General features: G+C 38.3%; 1 protein-coding gene across 2 annotated transcripts in view; it reads right to left on the reverse strand.

Annotated features, from left to right (window-relative positions):
• The window catches only part of TRHDE (thyrotropin releasing hormone degrading enzyme), a 199110-nt gene that overhangs the window by 80132 nt on the left and 93125 nt on the right, over positions 1-25853 (reverse strand). The window contains exons 4-6 of one of the 2 annotated variants that reach the window (XM_083699066.1): positions 22927-23081; positions 18198-18311; positions 7401-7538 (exon numbers count right to left, since the gene is read on the reverse strand). In XM_083699066.1, the coding sequence (XP_083555192.1) occupies positions 7401-7538; positions 18198-18311; positions 22927-23081 (407 nt within the window). The remainder of the gene's footprint in view (positions 1-7400; positions 7539-18197; positions 18312-22926; positions 23082-25853) is intronic. The other variant, XM_083699067.1, reaches the window with a different exon arrangement.

Raw genomic sequence — 25853 nt, forward strand, 5'->3', positions numbered from 1 at the left:
TGCCTCCTTCAAGGCAGATGGTACCTCCCCCCAACTCTAATATTTATTGTTTAATAGTTACTATTTAATATTTGATTGAGATTAATTGGTAAATAAATTTGTTTGTATTCTATAGCTTTACTTCATTTTGTAAGCCATTTTAATTTTTACTACGTAGGGCAAAAACTTTGCGCTCTGGGGCCAAAGCTCTAAACAATAAATTTAGAACAGACCTACTGTATTTTTCGCTCTATAAGATGAACCAGACCACAAGGCGCACCTAGTTTTTGGAGGAGGAAAACAAGAAAAAAAAATATTCTGAATCTCAGAAGCCAGAACAGCAAGAGGGATCGCTGCACAGTGAAAGCAGCAATCCCTCTTGCTGTTCTGGCTTCTGAGATAGCTGCGCAGCCTGCATTCGCTCCATAAGATGCAAACACATTTCCCCTTACTTTTTAGGCGGGAAAAAGTGAGTCTTATAGAACAAAAAATACGGTAAATATATCTGTGAATCACCAGGCAGTTTCTACTTCAGCTTTTTCAAAAAGCAAATATCACAGTAAGCAACACCGAACAGCATTTTGCAGGAAAAGATTTGCCTAACATGTTGCTTGCTTGCTTGATTATGGCTGAGACAACCAATGGTTTACTCAATTAGAAAATTAATTAACTTAATTTTAAGGTGACAACTTAATTTCTCCATAACAATAAATGAGAAAGGACTCTCCATTGCTTTGTTGTGACTGCTCTACACACAGTTACACTAAACCTGTAGATTTATCCCAGTAAACCACAGGTATACCTGCAGACCACATACCACACAAGTCATGCAGGTATTGCCTAGTATGTTTTGTGAGTGCTGGCAACAGCCAATGCAATATTTCTCTGGGAGAAAAGGTCATTTATAATGGTAATTACACATCTGAGTTCTTGTATATATGCTTGAGGTTTACCTACAAGGAAGGCTGCATCAGCTCAGTGGAGGATACTTATAGATCATGAAATATCTGCATGCTCCTTCTGAAATGGATGGTGATGTCACCGAGAACTCCAGCAATATTTTACAGGAGGGAAGAAGATGCTGTGCCAAAATAGTTAAGGGTCTGCTCTATGATTTATCTGAGAAAATGTAGAGAAATCTATCTGACAGAGAATGAGAAAACGCAGCTCTGCCTCCTGGTACACTTTACAGTACTGAACAATTCTTCTCTGGGATGGATATAGACATACTAAAGATAGAATAAATCTTTGAGGAAAATGATCAGATGGGGAAGCATCATGAATACAAACTGACAGTGTATCTTGAGGGAACAACTTTATACTTTATATTTATCAATCATATTACTAAAAAAAAAATTGCACTGTCCTGGTGGAGTACAGTTGTTAAGAACACAAGCTATGAGCAAGAGGTGTTCTCAATTCAAAACTCAGTGTTAAAGCTCACTGGGTAGCCTTAGGGATTCCACTAAACTCCAGTCTCCAAAAATAATGAGAGAATTACACTGGGATATTCTAGAGATAAGGATACTGAGCAAGGATATGTAGCTCTTTGAATACTTAAGGGGAGTACAGTATAAATATTAACTACTATTATGCAGTTCTTTATCTGTGAATGCTCTTCGTAATACGTAGCTACTTCACATACTGAGTGATTTCTTGGTTTTGTCTAAATTGTTAATGGTTTCTTCCAGTTAAGAATAATATGAGATGGTATGGAGGTTGGTTGGGGTATGAGGATGGCATACTAATACAGTGTAGGTATTAAAATTATGAGCCCAACCCAGACATTAGAATAAAAAGCTAAAAATTGCAAAGCATGTTCTTTTTATATCGATGATAAAAAATAAATACTGAAGGTACCACAAAATAAGAGTTCCAAGAATTGCTGCTATATTTCTTGCTCAAAACATCAATATCTCCCAAACTAACAAACTAAATTGAACACTCTTGAGCTCTAAATGGTCAGAAGATCTCAGAGAACAACTGAGGACAGGCTTTTAAAACTTAGGATTCAGAGAGCATTTTCCATGTGTTTATCATGGTAATGAAAGCAAAGAAAAAGAAATAGGAGAAGCAGAAAATATGGATACCTTTGTATGCCCACAATCTTTTTCTAAACTAGAGCTCCAAGGGTGCTGATTTCCCCCCAAATCCATACCTGTATTACATTTGAAATTGTTTTATATAAATTTTTTTACTTGCTGCTGGTTTTATCGTTAAAACATTTTGGGATATTTTACAGGAAGTGCCTCATAAATGGAATGAAATCAATAATGTTGCCATATTGTTGGTGAGGTTTGGAAGATGTATAATGGAGTTTCCTCCTGCGATCCATGTTACTCGCCCCGCATTTCCAGGAGTTTTGCACAGTATTTTGAAAAGGTAGGCTCAACACAAAGGGGACTGCATCTCTGCATTTTCTAACTCCTCCAAGCTTTTCATGTGGGTGGACTGCAAAAAATGTACTTCCCCTTCTCAAAAGAAAACTATCTAGCATCTTCATAGTATTGCCATCCTGTCAACATAGGGGTGAAAAAACTCCACTGATGTATTCTACCACTGATAACTCTTGTTAAAATATATGAAGCCTAGGTTTGTGCTTTAGAGACTATTAGAAGTCAGTGCTTTCCTAGTATTTTTATAAGAGTGTGTAAAAGAAAATGAGATTCAACAGGAAATAAACATAAACAAACATGTCCTTCAAATGGACTTGAAAATATCCTCCCCAACCATTCATTGTAAATATAAAAACAGCGCAGCCGGCTTAGTTGTTCAGGCAAAATGTTGCTGGGACTTCATTTATATCAGCAGTTCCATTTAGCCCCTCCACCAGGGCCTCTCTTATGTGTTCTGACACCACTGACAAGGACAAAAGCACAATATATTTTTTCATTAAGCATCCTTATGAGAAAATCTTCAAGGATGGGCAAACACAGGAGGTTGATGAAATTATTTACACAGATGAGCCATCACTGAAGTTCAAGTACAATACTGAATAAAAATAGTACTTAAATGCTTATCACAACTTCCACTGCTTCATTAACTTATTTTGGATATTAAACTAGCTCTGTACACTGAAATAGCATCCCAAATGCACTAATGTACAACAAAAATGCTCATCGTAATGGAATCATAGTAGCAAAGTATGGTTTGAGCATTTTCACAATAAGAGGAAAATGTATTCCAAGTAGTTTGAACCTGTCTACAGAGACAAATAATAAATGAGAGAGACTTAAAATCTGATGTTGTTAAAAGATGATTGGGGAACATCCTTATGAATTGCCAAGAGGGGACAAAATGCGGCGTTAACATTCTGTCTTTATAAAGCAGTAGTATGAGCAGAAATAGTTGTCCACTAGGTCTAAGGTCAATAGTTGCAGGCTTCTGGCTGCCCCCTATGCAAGTTGCATGCTACATAGATAGTTGTGGACTGAAGAAGTGCCCCAAAGTTGTAAGCACAGTTGTGATGATGTTAACTCCATTGAATGTCCCTTTCTGAAGATTAGCTTGTACAGCTAAAATCAATGTGTGGAGAATCAGGAAAATGTTGAAAGAAAGGTTGGTCAGAATGCACACAGAATTATAAATGGGAATGTTTGAAAAGGTCAGTTAGGTTTATATGATTAACTACAGGAGGTCAATAGGTTGGCAGCTACCTCTGAGGGCCAGGGATATGATGTTTATACAGTTACCTGCGGGAGGTCAAAAGGCCAGCAGTTACCTTTGCGATCCAGGGACACAATGTTTTTATGGTTAATTGTAGGAGGTCAAACAATTGGCAGTTACCTCTGAGATCTAGGGGTACAATGTTTACCTGTTGCCTACCTATAGTTGGCTCCCTACCAAGAATCATAGTCTATCAGCATAGAAACATATCCATCCCCAAGGAAGTTTACAGTTGTCAGTATATTAGGAGTCAATCTTTTTACATTTGTCGTCGTGGGGGGGCAAAGTTGGGATGTGATAGAAACATTCTATGTTTATTTATTGGCTCATCGTTATAGGCAAATACAAGCTGGCAAAGTAAAATCTGATTAGTTTGGGGGGAGGTCTGGCTGGAAAGTTTTGGGGGTTAGGCATAGCTCTTCCAGAGACAGTCAAATAAGAAGCTGGAAAAGAAGACAACGATGAAGTACAGGAAAGCTTGAAGCCAGCCCCGAGAAATGAAAATGAAAAAATGAAAATAAAATCCAAGAAAAAAGAGATTTATTTATTATCATAACTTATTATTTGACATCTATTATAGCTTTCTTTGGACGTGGGTGGCGCTGTGGGTTAAACCACGGAGCCTAAGACTTGCCGATCAGAAGGTCAGCGGTTCGAATTCCTGTGATGGGGTGAGCTCCTGTTGCTCTGTCCCTGCTCCTGCCAACCTAGCAGTTCGAAAGCACGTCAAAGTGCAAGTAGATAAACAGGTACCACTGGTTCGCCAGAAGCGGCTTAGTCACGCTGGCCACATGACTCGGAAGCTGTACGCCAGCTCCCTCGGCCAATAAAGCGAGATGAGCACCACAACCCCAGAGTCGGCCACGACTGGACCTAATGGTCAAGGTTCCCTTTACCTTTATAGCTTTCTTTAAACACAAGTTTGATTTAAGAAGGGAAAACTGCAGTTGCCAAAGTACATGTACTAGTACATGATGCTCTTTTTAATGGATTCAACGAAAGAATTAAAAATCATCCAGATGGAAAAACTGTTTCCTAGTTCCAGGTTATCTGCTTCTATACATGGTAGCTATGGAGGGCAGAAAGTGGAAATGACAAGTACATTTAGCTTGATAGATATTTAAGCAGCATGCATTGTATGGGATGCCAAGGGATGAGCAGTATCTCTGGTGGAGAACACGTTGTGCATCTTCTGGGGTAGTTCATCCATCATTGGTCCCCACCCAGCACTCAGCATTCATCTGTGGCTCCTGGAAGCTCTTAGCATGTGTCAGTGGCCACACCCTAGGAAGCAGTTTCAACTGGTCAACTAAGGTAAAGGTAAGGTAAAAGTTAAGTCCAGTTATGGGGGTGCAGCGCTCATCTTGTTTCAGGCTGAGTGAGCTAGCGTATGTCCACAGACAGCTTTCCGGGTCATGTGGCCAGCATGACTAAACCACTTCTGGAGCAACGGAACACCGTGACAGAAGCCAGAGTGCACAGACACACTGTTTACCTTCCCACTGCAGCGGTATCTATTTATCTACTCGTACTGGTATGCTTTCGAACTGCTAGGTTGGCAGGAGCGGGGACAGAGCAACAGGAGCTCACACTATCGCAGGGATTCAAACCACCAATCTTCTGATCGGTAAGCCCAAGAGGCTCAGTGGTTTAGACCACAATGCCACCTAAACCAGGTGAGGATAGCCAATGGGTCTCAAACCCTCAGGAAATTAAAGACTTGTCTTATCCCCTACATGCAAAACCAGGATCTGGCAGACTGAACAGACAAAACCAATTGTGGGTGCAATGGTCAAGAAGGTGATTTCTGCATTTGCTGTAGAGGGAAATGAGGGCCAGATGGGTTTCATCAACCTGCCAAGATAGCCCATCTAGGAGAAGGAAAAGTCTGATCCACTGTCTTGCAGCTATACTCATTCATTAGAAAGGCTTCAGGAATATACACTGAAGAACAATCCATACCCACTGCCTTGTCTCTTTGAGAAAAGAAAAGGCTGAGGGATAACCTACACAAATCTGGAGTGGAGTCCCTAAGGTGATTGGATGGTGTCTTATAAGCTTCCTTCTGGCAACTCCTGCAGCCAAGCTGGTGCCAAATGTATTGCTCTGTTTTTCTTTGGACCACATCAGCAAGGGCAAGAGTGGGGTCTTGTTGGCTGGGCAGCCCAGGACTTCCATACACACTGCTCAGGCTTGCATCCCAGAGAGTGTCAGGTTTCTTTCCAGAGTGCATTAAGATAAGGAGAATCAAGGTAATACCCCTAAAGCCTTGTTTTATTCAGAATGTTGAATGAATCTATTAACAGTAACATTCCTGATAGGCACTACACTTAAGAAAACATAGGCAAACTATCTTAGTGTTTGGTTGAGAAATGAATATGGATAGAAGAAAATTAAAGACAGAAACAAAAATGTAGGACTTTTTGTTATTTAAAGACAAACTAATTTAACTGTTATAAACCAAAATATTCCTATTATCTATGTGGGAGTTCAACCTACTCATTGGCTGACCTACTAGGATATCAGGAGAATTTATGATACTCTAGAGGCTAGGAGGATGAATCAGCCCAAGAAATACTACTCAACGGTGCAGCTTCTGTGAAAGGAGTAAAAGTGGTTAGGGGGAAATTTCACAAACAGCTTTGGAGAAAGAGCAGAGCAAGTCACACCAGATGACTCAAAGAAGTAATCAACACCACGCAGATGGAAAGCTCCCTGATCTCAGATATGAATCAGACAGAATTTCCAGATATGACAGCAAGAGAGAATTTGAGTATGGAAAAATGCCAAAAGGAAACTTTACTTGGGCACATATCCATAATAATATTCTGTCCTGGTTCTGATTGAGTTTGAGTTCCCAGAGAAAAGGAGAGGGTGTTCTGCAAATGTCAGAGATGGGTAAAAATATATGAACCTGATGGGCCAGAACTGTGGAATAATAATAATAACCACAATCTATCCTTCATAACTGTACTTATCCGTGTTCCAGGAGTGTGATCCTTGTGGGGTTTTTTTGTTTTAAAAATAGCATTAATAAATGCATTTCGATTTCACGTTGAAAATTAGATATTTTTAGGATGCTATCACTGGATGTTACCCATTATTTAAGTAAAAATACTTGTTAAAGTGAAAAGGCTTTTAATCTTTTGCAGTCTGGTTTCAAATATTCCTTTGAAGCCTTTGGCCACTAACTGGTTAATGCTACTGGATCTTATTCTTAGGATGGGTGTTGGACTATGTGCAGGCACACTTTTAAAATGGTTTAAAGTGTTTTCAGTGCTGTTTTAAACATGAGGACTTATTTCTTTTTTTATTTGTGCTTTTAGTTGTATCTGTTGTAATTCATGCTGTGAACTGCCTTGGGTGCTGCACTGGGAGAAAGGAAGGATATTAAACTAATAAACTGATTACATTTAAAAAATGCATTTATAAATGCAATTTATAAATTAACTTCTGCAAATTGCCATGTGAATAATTTTATATCTGTAGTTGATTCAGGACACATGGCCAGCCTGACACAAAATCAGTTTTTTAAAATGGACAGTGGACCGATTGCCTCCACTTTTGGAGCTGGTTATAAGGGAGAATAATGAACAGACTTTGCCAAATATAGCCTTTTCCTTGCTGTGGAAGAATCAAAAGCCCACATCACCATGCAATTAAAGTGTAGTAACTCCAAGCTATGGAAATAATAGTATGTTAGATGATAAATACCCCCCAAAATCCAACAAACATGACTTTTGTTTTGCTCCCACCTTTTTATACGCAATCCAGTCAAACACTCTGTCAATGTCTGTGGCTTGCTGCACTTCCTGTGACACCGGGTGTGAACTAGCCAGGCCATCAAGCAGCATTACTTCATGTAAAACATCTGTCAGGAACCTCTGCTTCTCCTGAAATACAACAAAACACGTACATTTGCAATTACACAGAGATTTGCAGTTCCACAGATAAAAATCTGAAACTGTGAAGATAGCAGTTTCACACATTCCTTTATGCATTGATATTATGTGGATTTATTAGCTGGCAGCTCATCTGGAGAATGAACAGTGAAACAGTTGCTCAAACAGGATCTCCACATTTGCAGCACGGTATCCAAAGCCCTTTGAAGGAAAGGAATATTATGAAATGCAGTGCCATAATAACTGCATGCTAGATGTTTATCTGCTTCTAAGCACAAATAGCAGCAGCCAGCGCAAAACAACAACACCACCAACAACAACAACACACACCATGGAGAATAAGAGGTGGTGCACTCTTTGCATGCCCATGTGGAAACCCCCACCCCTCCAGGCGATGGACCAAGAGCAATGAATCTCCGCTCTCTATTTAAACCGAGTGAGCGGACCTGAGTAAAGCCTTCTCATTTTGGTCCGCTCCTGTGGCCACAACCCCAGCAGCACCACAGATTGGCTTATTTGAATAGGGGTTTGGCGAGAACCCCCAGCACTCCGTGGTGCCGGGAAGGTGAGCCAGCTGGCAACCCAGCATGTCACCCAGAAGATCGGGGGTGGCATATGCAGGGCCGCAAATGGCGGCCCCCTCTGATGGGTGCGCGGTTATTCTCAGAAACAGTCATGAGCATGGCTCGTTCTATGCAACACTTTCAGGAACTTCAGAAAATAAAATGCTTCACAGAAAGCATGCTTTCTAGTGTTGTACTTCCTTTTTGGTGCTCATGAGCTGCCTTATCCCCAGTTTTCAAATCATACATATATGAGTTAAACGTACTGACTGGCCTTACTTTGTACGTTGTCATGAAATTACGGTTTCACGTTTATCTACACTGCACACATTTTTGTACTGACATCGACCTACTGATATATCACTTTTCTGGGTGTTTTGCATTTTTGTAAAGCTATATAACAGACAGATGAAATAACAATTCATGTAATTCTACATATGGAAATGTTATGGCTATCAGTGAGCTAATTTAAATTATATTGTGAATCAGCTGAAAAGCTGTTCCACTCCTGCTCCATCTGGAAGTCAACTTTTATGTGAAAATGCATTAGAGTACATGGAAGGTATTATTACATATTCAAACTACTGAAAAAACTAGATCTAACCATTGAACACACACATGGGGTTTAGAAACTAGGCACATCAGATTGGACTTGGAATAAATGTGCAACAGCTTGTTACTTGCCTTGACTGCAGAATATTTGAACAAGTTACTTGCTCCTTTATGAATATCAAAATAGGTTATCCTCAAAGAGGATGAAGCTATTAATAGCAATATTAAATTTAAATACAGAAGGAAGCGAATAGGTGTATTTAGGAAGAGATTGTTTAATTTACCTATGCTGAATATATATGTCCTCAAAATCTACCTTGAAAACTATTGAAAGGTTGGTAGAGATGGATTTTGAAGCTGGATTTCCTGGACTTGCCTTGCAACATTAAAATCAGGTATTTTGAAAGCAAGAATACATATTAATGTTTTTTTCAGTTTCTATTGGTTTATAGGCCTTAAAAAGACTGGTGTGTAAGCCAACCTGGGAGTAAAGATTATCAGATTTCACTCATGAAGGAAAGCAAAAATCATGAAATTACTCAATTCAGAAGAACCCATTCCACTTCTAGGATGTTGGTGCCTAGCTTTCATGACCTAATTAGCAAAACCTTGGTTTAGCAAGACCACACAAGCATGTGAAGGGAAAGCTAACCTTGGTTTAACTCAGCACTGCACAGCAGGAAAAGGATTGGCGGCTACTGGTTCCTCTCTAGACCCAGCATGTTCATGCGGTCAAGGTTCAGCTTAGAATGTTATTCAAACCAGGCCAAACCATCCTCTTAATAAGTGAAAAGGGGCCACTATTTGATACCTTAAGATTTCCTACCGGTGGTCCATTGATCAGACACTGTAAATATTGGAGAGCAGTCTCACAGGTATCAACTGTATCTGAAGAAGTGTGCATGCACACGATAGCTCATACCAATAACAAACGTAGTTGGTCTCTAAGGTGCTACTGGAAGGATTTTTTTTTATTTAGGTATCAACTAAGTTTTACTCAGCATAGACTGCCTGAAATAAATGGACCTAACTTGAGATCAATGTTTGAGCAACTGTAGTTCATTTTTAGACAACTACCAATTTTATCATAGATTTTGGAAAAGCTAATGAGAACAAATAAATTTTGCACATCCTTGTTCCTGGGAGGGTTTTTTTTTTTGGGGGGGGGGACACAATAATTTACAGTATACAGACCTATATAATAGAAAACAAAACAGCAGCAGTTAAATAACTGTGGACATAAGATTGGCAGAAAAGAGTGACAATGTTTGTTTATAATTGTTAAATGAAATAAAGGGGAAATATACATTGAAAGATTCCCAACATAAAGTTCATTCAATTACTGTGCCTGATTCACTGGAAATGATCTGTTCCTTCTCCTCGCCTCCCTACCCCAGCTTCAGGGAATTGTATATACCTATCTACCAGGATAAAGATAATGTAATTTAGCAGTCACTGTATGAATTTTATAATACTTATTGAGACATAAACAAAAGCTTTAAGATAGTTAGCATGACAATGATGCAATACTTGAACCAGCCACATTAAAAAAAAAAAGTTTCCCAAACATAATATGAGATAGCAGGACAAAAGAATTTAAGTGTGGGAGAGAAAGTGAATTGCATCCAACAAGAGAACAAAAGGAACAGCACAATGTAAGTCATAACTGATAATTAGTGTACATAAGAGATCAAAGGCCTGAATGTTAACAGAACCTCTTTGTTCTGGTATAGACATTCATATGGTTCACAGATTAAGAGACCTGTGTGAATAACACTTAATAAGGTCATTCCATTCTCTAAATCATATCCCTGGCAAAATGCTTTAGCATTTCTAAAATATGTTTTATTAGGCAGAGGAATAGGAAAGGGTTATATATGCTGTCTGAATTTCTTTCTATATGTTATGCCTATGAGAGCGAAAGTAGAATCTTCTCCACTTTAAATTAAAATTAAAACCCAGGAATTTTCTGCCTGTAATGTTCAGCGCAGAAAACGACTGAAACAGTGTGGACTGCCTATGTCAGGCATGGGCAAACTCGGCCCTCCAGATGTTTTGGGACTACAACTCCCATCATCACTGACCACTGGTCGTGTTGGCTTGGGATGATGGGAGTTGCAGTCCCAAAACATCTGGAGGGCTGAGTTTGCCTATGCCTGACCTATGTGATTCTAAGATTCCTTATTTGCAACAGCAACTTTTAGCTTTCTTCCTCCACCCTCATAGCTATTTAAAAACTCATTGATGCTCATAATATTTGAGCTAGTCTTGCTGAAAAATGGGTGTGGTTATTTAATATATTTATATATTATTATTATTCTAAAACATAAGGCAGATATTAACATCCCAAGCCATTTTGGTGAAGTGGGCCACTATTAGAACTAAGACATGCCAGGTTCATCCCAGGACTATGGACACTCTTTAACATTCTGGGCGACTCACAGCAGTTTACTATTATGCAAATATTTACAAAATATAGCTCCTTATAATTTTATAGAGCAGACAAAGCAAAAAGGGAAGAGTGGTGTATATAAACTATAACATCTCAGGTTGAAATGATTTCCATCTCTGTTGTTCATCCAATGTTTTTGTAAGCTGCACCTTCTGCCATCTAAGGCTCACATTCCTTTCCCAAACTCATTCATCCCAATCTAGAACAACAACGAGTCTTGCGGCATTATGGCACAAGGTTTCATACCATGAAACATCCTGGAAATGGTAACTAATTAACACATAGGAGTGTGATAAATCTATAACCTCAATTCATGCCCACAGGTATTAAAACTTAATTTCCCTAAGAAATTCTGATTCATTGTGGTTCTCTTTACCCCCACTGAAATTCCTCTGTTCAAGGATGACCACTTTAAAATCAAGTACAGAGAGTCCTGCTGAGTTGAAATGTTCTTTTACTTGTTTCTAAATATTGCCATTTCTGGTGCCAAATTTGTGTTCATTGATACTTTTGTGTTAGGACTGGCATCTGGGATTGTTACAGGCTCTTGACTCTGTGTCTTGGGGGTCTTTTGTTTACTATTCCAAGATACACTAAAGAAAACCCATTCTAAAAGTATCCCAGAGATGCTCCAGTGTCCACATGAAGCTGTCCACTACATCACACCTGAGTTTCCCCATTTATTTCAGTGGAGAGGGCAATACTGTGTGCATGTTGCTTCCATTGCACTAGACCTCTACCCACATGTTTAAATGTATTTTTTTATTTCCCCATCCTTCTTTGGAGATTCTATACAGTGGTACCTTGGATTACATATGCTTCAGGTTACAGACTCTGCTAACCCAGAAATAGTACCTCGGGTTAAGAACTTTGCTTCAGGATGAAAACGGAAATCATGCTCTGGCGGCACGGCGGCAGCAGGAGGCCCTATTAGCTAAAGTGGTGCTTCAGGTTAAGAACAGTTTCAGGTTAAGAACGGACCTCCGGAACGAATTAAGTTCTTAACCCGAGGAACCACTGTACTATAATCCATGTTGCCAGTGTCCCAGTTCCTCCCCAACACAGACTGGGCAGAGAGGAGGGTCCTTCTGAACAACCCAGCATCCATCATGCCTCATAAGCATAAAGAAAATGCAGCCCTTTAAAAATCAAGGAGTAAAAGGGGCAAAACAACAAGTGACTTTTTAGAATAAATATTCATAATTGGAAAGTAATTTCTAGGATTCTTTTCTAAAAAAGAAAAACTGTCACAGCTGCAAAGATAATGGTCTGATTTGCACAAAATGGTAAGCTGAACTATGGTTTAGTGGTTCCATACAAGTATGTAGCCTCCAGAATGGGGCCGGCAGCTGCTTTGCTGATCCCTGGTCATTTTTACTGCTACAGCACAGTATGGCTTAGTGCATGGGTAGGCAAACTAAGGCCTGGAGTCCGGATCCAGCCCAATCACCTTCTAAATCTGGCCCGCGGAGGGTCTGGGAATCAGCGTGTTTTCACATGAGTAGAATGTGTCCTTTTATTTAAAATGCATCTCTGGGTTATTTGTGGGGCATAGGAATTTGTTCATTTTTTTTTTCTTTCTAAAATATAGTCTGGCCCCCCAAAAGCTCTGAGGGACAGTGGACTGGCCCCCTGATGAAAAAGTTTGCTGACCCCTGTGTTGTCCAAAGCAGGATCCATGTTTATGCTCGCTCCATGCTAACCATCAGCCATACCCAATGTTTCTTTGTGAGTTCTCAATAAGACATGGTTTGCCTTATTGCATCATGTGGACAAGGTGACTGACCTTAAGAACTGTAAGCTAGCAACTGTTTTGGCTCTAAGCTTATATGTTTCTTGTCATATTCAGCTGCAAATGAATTTCGTCTCTGGTTCAACACAGAAAGCTTTCTTTCAATGACTGAAACAGAAAAATAACACTAGAGGCTTATTTCAGTGCATGATTACTGGAAGATGTCAAATTCCATGTGGTATTAATTAAAAGCTTCGTTTTTAGATTATTTGAAGCCCTTAACCAAGGAGAGAGAGATGAAAGTATTTTTGAAAGGAAAGTGAGAAAATGAAGTCATGTTTCTCTCCATGCTGAGACAGCATGATATGTGTGCTGGTCTAGAAGGATCAAGCAGACTGCAGCTCCAATATAATATGCAAAAATAATAATGAAATAAACCAAGACTGTCGATGTCTTAAGTCTACTTCCAGAACTTTTAATACTTCCTTCCTGATCTGTCTTGCGAGTCTCAGAAAGTATCAGAACATTTTACTGAAGAAGATAAATGTTTTAGCAGGCAATTTAAGTCAAAGATATGCACAAGTCTAATCACAGCCGCCTTCTTCTTTATTTTAATCCTGCCCATGGAGGAAATCAGCAGTTGAGACCATTCATCAGGATCTTGAGCTGTGCACTTTGAGATACTCTGAGTATTTAGTTTAATGAACTTTAGTTTAATGATTTTCCATTAATATTTATTTTTATGCTTAAACAAGCCTGCTTAAGCACAGGTTTTATAAAAGGAAACTGATATGCAGATATTTCAGTATTAAGCTAGTTTCAGTTTCCAGAAGAAATGACAGAATCATCTAGACCATGGCGTACTATACTGTGATGGATCACTGTGGATCACTTAAGGAAAGATGAAGGATAGTTGCATGACTACTGAAGCTCTGCACTTAATCTTTGATTAAAAGTTTGGCTTTGCTAGCAACTTTATTGGATGAGTCAAGACAGGGTATATCAACGATGGCAGTCACACTGAATTCTCCTTCCTCCATGCAGTGTATTTAGAAGGCAGCTGCTCTGTCTCTCTCATATTTGTCTCCCTTTAAGAAAAAATATTATGCTCACAGTTCCTGCAGATATGTGATAGAGGTGTTTGATTAAAACACATATCTCCAGAAACTATGAGCATTGCTCTCTCTTTTTTTCTTTTAAAGGAAGACAGATATGGAAAAAGACAGAGTAGCTTTCTCCAACAGGGAAAGAGAAAAATTCAGTGTGACTGCCATCACTGATGTACTCTGCCTTGACTCATCCAATAAAGTTATCAGCAAAGCCAAACTTTTATAAAGTGAATGAAAGGGAGAAGGCCATTCAGCCCTGTGAAATGCTTTCTCAGCGCTGAGTGAGGTAGTGACTGCTAAAGCATTTGACACTTTGTATTTTATGGATGAAAAGGAAAATCACTCACCAGCAATTGCTTTTGTCATAGTCTCTCCCCCCCCACCCCCGCTCTACTAATATAGACATTCAAGGACAGAGTGTGTGTCAACTCCACCTACTCAAAAGTAGGAACCATTGGAAGCTGTTGACAATTTCTGGATACGCATATAGCTCAATCCATATTCTGTATTATCAAAATTTGGGTTTTTAAAGAAAAACATGATAGAAAGAATGAGGATACTTCATATATGATTTCTCAGACTTTAGAACAAAGAAGTCCCATTATCTACTGTTAGAAACCGTGGCTTGAATTTTGAACTACCATGTATCAAAGCAGTTTCCTGAAATGTTACACATATCCCATAAAAACTGATATGTGGGATCATAACAAATAATTTCTTCCTACTCTCCAACAAAGGAGATGCTACTTTAGAAGATCAACCGTCTGTGGTTAAGGAAAATATACACCTACAGCTGCAAGTTCTGGAGGGTTAAGAATTGCAAACGTTGGAATACTGGTTAAACCACAAGAAGAGAAATGTTACCACAGGACTGTGCGTTCTGTTCACACATCACTTCCACACAGCTGAATCATTCGGGTTAATATTGATAATATTTCTCTTCCATGAAAACATTAACAGAAATCATCTAGCAGTGCCTGAAATATCTCAATCGATATCTAAGGATACCCTTCATCCTTCAAAATAATAATGATGATGATGGTGATGATGATGGGGATATTTTATCACAGTAACAGATAGAGAGATCTAGATGCAGTTTTCTACATCTAGAAATATGTTAGAAAATGTTTTGCAAGGAAAGTGATACTGTGAAACAGCAGGCTGCCAAATGGAAATGTATGAAACCTAAAACAAAATTAGCTTCTGTGAGAAAGGAGCTGAAAGTTCAGTTTCAACTGAACTGCTGAAAATAAGAACCAAGGTAGAAGGAAGCATATAAGACCTGAGGGCAGAAGATGAATGACAATACAATAAACCCGAAGACAAAGGTGTGTAAATCAATATAATATTTCACTAATAGGAGGCAATGAGAAATGTTGCTTTTGGGTGGCCAGGTGAAAAGGGGGCCAGGGCTTCTGCATCTTTAATAGTCGTGCAGAAAATAGAATTTCAACAGAAGTAACTTGTCACACACAAGTTCTGCACAACTGTTACAGGTACAGGACCTCTGGTCACCCTATGAGGATCTATGACTTCAGCTTTGCTTGTATCTGAAAGATGATAGGCTTCAGAGCTAGGGAACTGAGTTGAACCAGGCTTAAAATAGGGAAGACACTATTTTTTTTCAACCAAAATTTGTTGAGTTACTTTATATTCCTTTGTCCTCCTGAGTTTGCATGCTTTGCTATGAAAGGCTGTGGTTGGTTTATTTGTTTATTTTCTGCCATTAAATAAAATATTCTTACTGGACATTGTCTGCCTATGGGTGTGCAAGTGCTGATTGGATTGAAACATTTGCTGAAGGCCTGAAGCATATGTATTGGGAGAGGTTTTAGGGCTTTTCAGCAATTTTTTAGCCCAAACGTTTTAAATCTTAAGATTTTATTTCCGCTATTTTATTTTATTTTACCCTTGGATCTTTTTGATTGTCCTATTCTGAAACTTTTTTTTTTAACAATCTCCTTTTTGAGGTGCAATCTCCAACTTCAGAATTATTCTGTTCACCGCAAAGTATCTAACATTTAGTGTCACTGTCTTCTTGGGCCATCAGAATACAAATTTCATTTATACCTACTCATAATAATTTTATCTATTAATGTTATATTTAATTATATTTTCAGTGACAATTTCTTGTTTACTTGTCAAGCATATAATTCTACCTCGTGCCCATTTTAATCTGAATACCACATCTTCTCATTTTCATTAACACACCATGCTCAACCCATCTGGACACTGAGCAAGTTTTCTCTCTCTCCGGCACTGGCCTGTTAGATTAGAGCTCAAGATGAGGGGAACATAATTTACTTAGCAATGAATATTAAAATCATTTAATAGCCATTTTCAAATATGCTTACTTTGCAAGACAGCTTCTAAGGCAAAATTATTCTGTTTTTGTTAAAGTGATTATGAGCAGAACAAATGACTCTGGTACAGCAAAGATAAAATCCAGAATATGACCAACGTAATCTATGACATTTTACTATGGTAAAATCAACAAGAGCTGCTAGATTCCATTGCATTTATAATTAGAATGACTTTATTGTAATTCAAGATGTGTTTTTGAAAGGAAAATCTTTAAGAATAATAAATATTATAATGAGTGCTTAGGTGAATCAAAAAAATTTACATTTGAAAAACAGATGTCAGCTTTGATAAAGGGTTACTTTGCATTTTTCATAGTGAATTTTTAAACTAAAAAAATAAAAGGATAAATCTGTCAAAAAATAATAAATCACAGTCTAACAAAAAATATTAAGCTGTAATACCTGTGCACAAATATTCTTACAAGAAGATTAGAAACAATGTTTTCCCAAGGGAAGTACTACAAAAAACATCTTATTAACATATGACAAATTTTATATATTAAATAAACTCAAATCAGCTGTGACATAAGCCAAATTTGTTAGTCTTTAAGGTGACACAATATTTTTTTTCCAAACACTGCTGCTATTCTGGAAATAGAATCACTTGGCACTCTGAGAACCACGAGGCTTTAAGGAGCCTATTTATATTATTATGGGAAGTTAAATGTAACAATGTTAAGAATCACATAAAATGTTGCTCTGTAATTACCATTTATGCTCTTGAATGCAGAGGCAACAGTTACTTAACTTAGCATGGACCCTAACCAATGGCTTCACATTACAAGAAAGGAGATCCTGACTAAACATCAGGAAGAACTTTTTAACAGTAATAGTAATAATAATAATAGTAATGATAATTATGATTTGTACCCCACTCATCTCGCTGGGTTGCCCCAAGAGTTGTTCAAAAGTGGAAGAGACTCCAGCGAAGGGTGATGGACTCCTTCCTTAGGGGCTTTTAAGCAGACCTTGGGTGGCCATCTGTCATGCATGATCTAGCTGAGATTCCTGCATTGCTGGGGGCTGGACTGGATGACCCTCAGGGCTACTTCCAGCTCCACAAAACTATGATTCTATGATGCAGCTGATGACTAACTTGACCCTATTTCTTTTGTAGCGAACGGAATATTGCACTGCTGGAACCCTGTCAACTGATTTCACACCTACTGACTTTGCTTTAGTGAATATCTGATGGTTGCACATACCATTTGGCTTCTTCTCTCCAGCGCTCCGGCAGCATGCTGCAAATATATGAAGCCGTCTCATACTTAAATCAGAAGGCTGGAACATTGAGCCCACTGTCCGTGTTGCGACTTACAGTCAGTCTACAAGACCTCCGGAAAACGTATTTGCTGGCCTCACTACTTAAGATCCCTTGAACTAGAGATACAAAGGATTGAACACAAGAAGAGTCTGCTAGGACAAGCCAAGGGTCCATCTACTCCAACATCCTGTCCTCACAGTGGCTGAACAGCAAGTAGGATCTGAGCAGAAGAGCACTCTCTCCTGCTGTGGCTTCCAGCTACAGAGAAACAGAAGCATTGCAGCCTCCAACTGAGCAGAAGGCAGGGCAGAGCCATCCTGGCTAGTAGCCATTGATAGCTTTCTTCTCCATGATTTGTCTAATCCTTTTTTTAAAAGCCATCCAAGTATAGATAGCCATAACTGCCTCTAGTGGGAGCTCGTTCCATCGTTTAACTATGTGTTGCATGAATAAGGACTTGCTTTCCACCATCACGAATCTTCCAACATTCACCTTCATGGGATATCCACTTTATTGGACTTCTGTATGCAAACGTATGTTCTACCATTATGCTAGCTTCCTTTTCATGAGAAAACAAAGTAACTTGCGAAGTACAGAAAAAAAGGACCAGCTTACCAGATTCCAGCCTGGATACAGGTAGTCAGTTCCAACAAATTCAAAATAGTGAGCAAAGCCTTCTTTTAGCCACACATCTTCCCACCATACTGGAGTCACAAGGTCACCAAACCACTAAAAGAAATGAACAAAACTATGGATTTAAAATATCACTTGTTCACATTCTATTTATGCAACAAGTAACGTTCCGAAGGTAGTTGAGCAAAAGTTATTGCATTTCTCAGTGGTGACTTCTTATACCTTTTCCTTAATTGTTTCAAAGGATTTTAATAAGGGATTCCTTAAAAGGTGGCTTGTAAGATAACTGCATCCTAGACATTTGCTACTAAGCCTCCTTTAAGGTTTCAGTAAGTGCTGCACCAGAAACTCAGAAACAGAATTAAACATTTGCTTTAAAAAATATGGGGAGAGCTAACAATGAACTGTATACAATGAATTTGTGCTGCAACAAGAAAAGGCACTTAAATCTTGCAATACTGGAAAGAAATGAAAAAGCTACGTCATGCTTTGCAAGGTGGTCTTTGGCCCCAGAAAGTAGGGCAGAGGAAATGTGCTTTTTTCTTCCAGCATGGTTCCCGACTTTCACTACAGAAGGTCAGAAATATCTTGCCTACCCAAGTATCAAAAGAGCCTCTTGAATTTTCAGAATATTAAACCATCTATACTTGTTTCAAGGGCTTGCAAATGTAGTCCAATTAACAGGCGCTCCCAGGTGATTTATTATTTAATGTAATTACTTATGTGTAATTAAAATTGCTCCACCTCCACTAACTGGAGAGTGGGCTATTTAATCTCCAGCCACTGAAAAGTTCCTGGTGTGATCATTTCTAGGCTATCCCTTCTCTCTATCATGAGCCTTGCTGTACTGTTTCCTTGGAATTGCTTCGGACTGCTGTCTCTGTGACTCCAAACAGCTTTTATAGGCATGATAGCTACCAAGTAAGAAGTTCTGAAATATCAAAAATGAAACAATTGAAGGAGAAGGTGAAGCACACCAAAATATAAACACACACACACACACACACATCTCCACCTTGTTTTGTTTTTGAAAAACTTCCCCCACTCATTCTAATGATTCCAATGGAAAGGAATTTACCATGACTAGTGAAAATCAGGTCTGTTTTGGGAGGGTGCCGGGAGAACAAGGGTGCTTAGGATCCTGTAACATGTTGACAAAGAACCCTGTTTCTGGCCTCACAACAGGCAGAGCGCCACTGGAAAAACAAAAGCAAAAGAGGCATCTACCATAACAGCAGGTAGGCCTTCAGAATTGAACATCTTTCTTCCCCTACTGTGTAGGAGGCCTACAACTTCTTATGGTCCCTCAGCAGCCCTCTGAAGGGCAACAGGGTTGCTTCTAATTTTTATTTTTTTAAGATTCAGATATGTATTTCGCATTTGCAACAGCACTGACTTTCTCATGATAACTGTATGCTGCTACTATCACCACTGATCATTTAAACTGCCTCTAATGAAAACGACTTCCAACGAAGTGAACCCATAAAATATTGCTGAACCTTTTATCTCATTGTAGTTAGCTTCAAGCAAAACATGTCAAAGGAGTTGAAGATCAGTGTCAAATGAAAACAGTGCTTAGTGCTCTCATCCTATAATTAGTTAGGGATGCATTTCATTGTCAAACAATGGTGGAGTGGTCATATTCAAATCTTTGAAACAAGCAAACCATATTTTTAAAACTCAAGTTTGTTGTTCTCTCACCTTTTCGGGTTGTGAGCAAATTATTCACTTGTAAACCTAGTTACAAATGTTTAGTAACATTAAAATCATATAACAGCCAGTGTAGTTTAATGGTTAGAGTGTCAAGTGACTAAGGATTGATTAGTCCCAGCATTTAATACAAGAAGATAAGCCATTGCAATTTTTTATTGTTTGATCATCATTTCTATTCTACCATATGCAACATAGCAAATCTAAGTGTTCTTGATTAATTAGATGGTTTATTTAAAAATATTGATTTTAATACGAGTCCTTAAAATGCATGGGTAGCATGTTTTTTTCTTTAAAAAGAGACACTTCTCACACACTTGAGAGGAAATGTCTCTTTTGAGTTATTGTACAGCATGAAATACATCTGCATCATCTAAAAATAAATGATGCCCATTCCAAATAACTATTCATTCATATGCAAATCTATGCACTTTTAATCAATTAACAGATTAAATCCACATGATTAACCAAATCAGAGTCCTAGTTAGAATATATTTTGAAAGTAATCAGTCCGGAGCCCTATAACAGTACACCTTAGAAATTCTGTAAGACTATCAAATTGAAACAGGATACTTCATGATCTCATGTCACAGAATCATATAATCAGAGTTCTATGCACAAATTGTTGATGGTGTTAAATAAGTTGGGTTGGATCCAAACCAAGAGATGCTTCTGCCCGTAGAAGGCTTTTGATCCAATGGACTGGTCCCACTGGTGGCCGGGGCAAGAAGACCATTTTCACCAATTCCCTGCTTTCTCTATCCCTCCCACAATGTTATAGAGAAGCCTGCAGAACACATTTCAAAGTATATGAGGAACTGCAGGGGGAAATCAGCAAAAGTTGACTCCCTCCATCTCACTTTACACCAGTGAGAAGGAAGTTTGGATCCAAGCCATTCTAAATTAATCAAAGGGAAAAAAAATACTATTATTAGATGAATAGCTATGCTGAGTATATAACCAACTCTTCTGGAAATGTTTTCAACTTGCAAAGAACTCCTTATATTTCACAGGTGCCTACTTCACAGATGTTCAATCTCAGTTTTTAATAAGAGTACTAAATTTGAAACACATGACCTAATGGAAACAAAAGTGTAAGAATAGGAAACAGTGTGATGCATTTTGAACAAAATATATTCTACCAATTTAGCATTTGTAGTGAACAGCAACAGTGAACAGCTTCTAGAACTTTTATTTGAATATTCTCACTTTTTAGTTTGAATGGATCTTATCTAGTGATGTTTTCTGAAGGAAGAGATTAACTAAAACGGATGAGGGGATAATCCACTTATTACAGTTAATCAGAGGTGAGGAAAACTCTGTCAGTTCATTACATTCATACAGAAGAGATTTCCCCTTGGCTGTCTGGTTACTAAGAAATATATGCTGCACTTCTGATAGATCCATAATAATTAAAAATTAGCAGGTATAAAAGTATTGACTAACCAGAGATGAGAAGCACTTCTGGTGGATCAAATATTGTATCAATAATAGCAGGCCTTTTATCAGTGACCACCACAAAGTACACTAGTCTCTAGATTATTTAGCGCTCCACCAAATCACATCTCCATGTGAGAGGATATCTACCATTGCATACTCAATACAACATCTAACCAGTTCCTATGGCATTCCCTGCTCATGTTCTGCAATTAGTTCAATATTTTTTTCAAGTCACACTACATTATTCAATTTCCTCTGTGAGTTTGAGATATTATTTGTATGCTACAATGGCTGGTTATTTCTGGTATGAGATCGGCAATGGATGCGATTTTGGGCTTTGAGAAAGGTCTTAACTAGGATACGTTTCCCTGACAAGACCCCGTGCCTTAAATGCAGAATATTGAGGTATCACATTTCCTCTCCAGCACAATAGCCTTGCTTTCCGATTTTTTCTAGTGACAACTGGAGATGAGTTACACTCTCCTCTTGGCTTATATCACATTGGTTCAAAAAAATAAAGCCATGCTATTTCTCCACCCAGAAAGGAAATACTCATTTCCCAAAGCCAAACTGACTCAAGTCAGCCTGATCTCCAACTCTCCCTTTCCTATTAAATAAGACTTACTTGGCTAGGTCTGCATAGTGGTAGCATCTCACCTCCCTCGCCTGGTGTGCTGCTAATGAACTGGGAAGAAATGCCCTAATGGTATTACAGCAGCCCTTGGGGAAACTGCATTCTCTCACAGGGTTGGCACAACTCCATTCCAGCCTTTATTCCTGTGCTATTTAGGTGCTATTGTGGGAAAATGTTGGACATTTCCTTTATTTGTGAAAGGATTGTTTGTAAGGTGAATGGATTACATTTAGAATCAAATATTACCTTTGTTTCAAGAGAGAGAAATGAAGTTTCTGTTCCCTCTACACCATGTCTAACTTTTGCACTCATCTTATGTTACTAAAATGTTATATTTAGATTAAAGAAAGACGATACAGAGGGAAGAATGTGAAATCAATGTAAAGGGTTAACTGTGATATTTTTCAGTATATTTAAGAATCACAATAAACACCGAAGTATGATATTCATCATTCATATACAGAGAACCATTGCAGAAACATAAAGAAAAAAAAACGCTTCCCAAGTTTATGTAAGTGAGTAAGAGTGACTATGAAATTTATTTCAGTCACTGCAAGTTTTGACAAGAACATGGAACTCGGCTTGAAACAGTTATGGTGCTATAATTAATCACTTCCTGAGAACATCACTATGCTTAACTATATAAAGACAAAAGTCTATTACAAATCACACCAAAGGGAAGGAAATTTTACAATATTGATCAGGTTCCCATTTCTTGAATGTTGGTAAACTTCTTATGCTTATCATTATAGTGTTTATTATACTTAATGTCTGTCTATTTATCATAGTAATGTCCATAATTGATGTGTTTCCCTTCTGTGTAACTGAGTTTTCCTGAGAGAACAGCCAACATGGAAAATGCTTTGACTTAAACAACAACAACAGTTTTAAGTAGCATGCTCACAAGTGATAAGGTTTATCTCCTACCTGATGGCATAGCTCATGCACAATGACCATAGTGACATCAAGTAAGTATGATATGGAAGAAATGCTTGGATCCAGAAGTATCCTCTGCTCCACAAAAACACTTAGTCCCCAGTTTTCCATAGCAGCATACGGATGCTTAGGCACAGCTAATAAATCTAGAAACAGAATGAAATATACTTTTATTGCGCTTGTGGGATCTATTATGATCTAAAATTCCTGGTAAATAAAAAAAAACAACATAAACCATATTTAGAATTATTTTTCCAAATACCTCTGCACAAATAAAAACATTAATTTATGTTTCTTTGCAATAACACACTAGTAACTCTAATAATTATTTCTGTTAGAAGAGACGCTTCTAGGGTCATTTCTTCCCTTGTCTCAAGATGCTGTAAGATACTTTGAATGGGATTTGGTATCACTCACTGTTTGTGGTAGTAAAACAATAACAATAAAAAATAACTGTAAAATAATGGGAAATCCCTATTTATCAGGCTGGAGCTGTAATATAATGGCTTGAGACACTGTCTTAAATCACAACCCGCAAATTCCAATTCTACAGAATGTTACTCCTCCACTCACATGTGGGATTAATACACATTCGCACCCTTGAACTTAATGGAACTAGCCTCTGAGTAGATATGTGCAGCATTACTCAGTTACTCTTCACAGCTAACATTATCAATACTGTATTAAAGATAATTTTAAACATTTGTCCTCATGCCAAAAATTGTCATTTTTAAAAATGTGATTTTTAATAGAAACTTTTGGAGCAAATGTTTTATAGGTAGGACAAACTCAGATCAACAAATGCAAAAATATTAATATTCAAAACATTAATTTTTGAAATAGCAGCAAAGAGAGAAAACAAAAGTCATAAATGAAATCCCACACACAGTTATATGTAAAATGAAAGGAAATTGCTACTTTTAAGGTGAGAGGCAAAACTAATGACATTTGGCCCAGCCACGATTAGAATATTGGACTTGAAGCTCATGCCTCAATGGGTATCCTTGAGACAGTCTCATGTTTCTCAGCCTAAAGTACCCTACAGTACCTTACGGTAATTATAGGCTGTTATTGTTATTAGTACAATTCCTATACTGCCCTTCACCCGAGGATTACGGGGTGGGTAGGTTACAATATAAAACAGAAAAATACATACCATATTAAAAAATGAAAACACCAATCAGTTTAGGATAACACTTCATTCATCTGATGAAATGGACAAGAGCTTGTGTCATTAATAGTTGTTCTAGTCTTTGAGACGGAATGGGGAGCCTCAGCTCACAGGCCAATCTTAGCCTTTTAAGGGATGCAATCTGGCTCACACCCTCCTCTCAATCATCTAACATTACTATTAATGTCAGCTGATGGGCTTGACAGCATTCTGTGTTAAATCCTACTCAGTGGGTTGTCCCACCCACCTGTCAAAGTTGGCCTTCCAAAAATGGTACTTACTAGTACCACTATCTCTTATGTTTTACTCTGTAACACTGTAGGGATATTGCATATTGAAATTTGTGTTGTGGCATTGTTATGGCCCACTTTAGCCAGAAAAAAATCTTCTCTTCTAGAGCAGCAAGCAAGACAACTTCATGATTTCTGAATCTGGCTTGTTTCCATCAGGTGTCAAGAGTGGTAAAGACAAGTCTGCAAAGGAACAACTGTAAGAGCTTATTGTTTCTTGGCAACTGTGTATTGTGTGCAGTGCCTTTTAAATTAGGAACTCTGGAATGGAGGTTATCGCTGCCAAAGGTGAGCTTGAAGTCAGTGTCACTCAGCAGTGACTTCAAGTCCTAATTCAACTGGCTAAATTCCAAGAATTTACAGTCAGGCACTCTGGATTGCAGCTGATCCAAGCAGGTTTAAAGTTACCACCAATCAGCTGATTGGCAATAACTTCAAGCCTTGCTTGGATAGGCTGACATCTTCCTCTGCAGTTCAGCTTCAGTGCAAAGGAAAAAACTGATAACCAGAGTTCATGGCCCCACCTACTTATCCAAGTAGCCAGTCAGGTATGGGGAGACAGGGAATCACTCTGTTGGGAGGAAAAGTTTCCCCACCCCGGCCATAGCCGAGACCAACCACAATTTCTGTTTGCATTACAGCAACCTACTTGATTGGAAACTGAAACAATTTTTATTTTTGTCTCCTTGAATTATTTTCATTCCATTTTGTTCATTCTGCGAAATCAGTCAAAATACTGATTTCCTTATACAGTGGTACCTCAGGTTACAGACGCTTCAGGTTACAGACTCTGCTAACCCAGAAATAGTACCTCGGGTTAAGAACTCTTTGCTTCAGGATGAGAACAGAAATTGTGCTCTGGCGTTGAGGCGGCAGCGGGAGGCCCCATTAGCTAAAGTGGTACCTCAAGTTAAGAACAGTTTCAGGTTAAGAACAGACCTCCAGAACGAATTAAGTTCTTAACCAGAGGAACCACTGTATTGGTGGGTAGTGTGGTCCTATCACTTTATTCATAAAAGGCAGTATATCCAACTAAGTTATACTCCAGGGTACGTAGGCTATATGCATCCATTGATTTCATATAACTAACAATGGATATCACTGAAGGTCTTTATAACACCTGGAGTATCTGCTGGTCCTGAGAAAAGGCTCTAGCGTAGTACTGTGTGCTTGTCATATTCACCCTGTGCCAAAGCAAATGGAGTAACTACTTTGTTTTTGGCAGTTGGATAAATGGGTTTTAGAAATTCATTTTTTCCCCAGTAAAATAATATCATGCGGATATGATTCAATGATTTGTGTAGCAAAATCTGTATGTAAGGTCCTAGTATCTTTTGTTTCCAAACATTTAATTAAAGCATCATAATTCTTCGAGTTGTGCAACAGTATATGATTAGAACCCATTATTCTTAACCAATATAATCATGATGCAAAACAGAAACTATCAGTATAACACT

Source organism: Podarcis gaigeae (genome assembly GCF_964106915.1).
Source record: "Podarcis gaigeae genome assembly, chromosome: 10".
NCBI lineage: Eukaryota > Metazoa > Chordata > Lepidosauria > Squamata > Lacertidae > Podarcis > Podarcis gaigeae.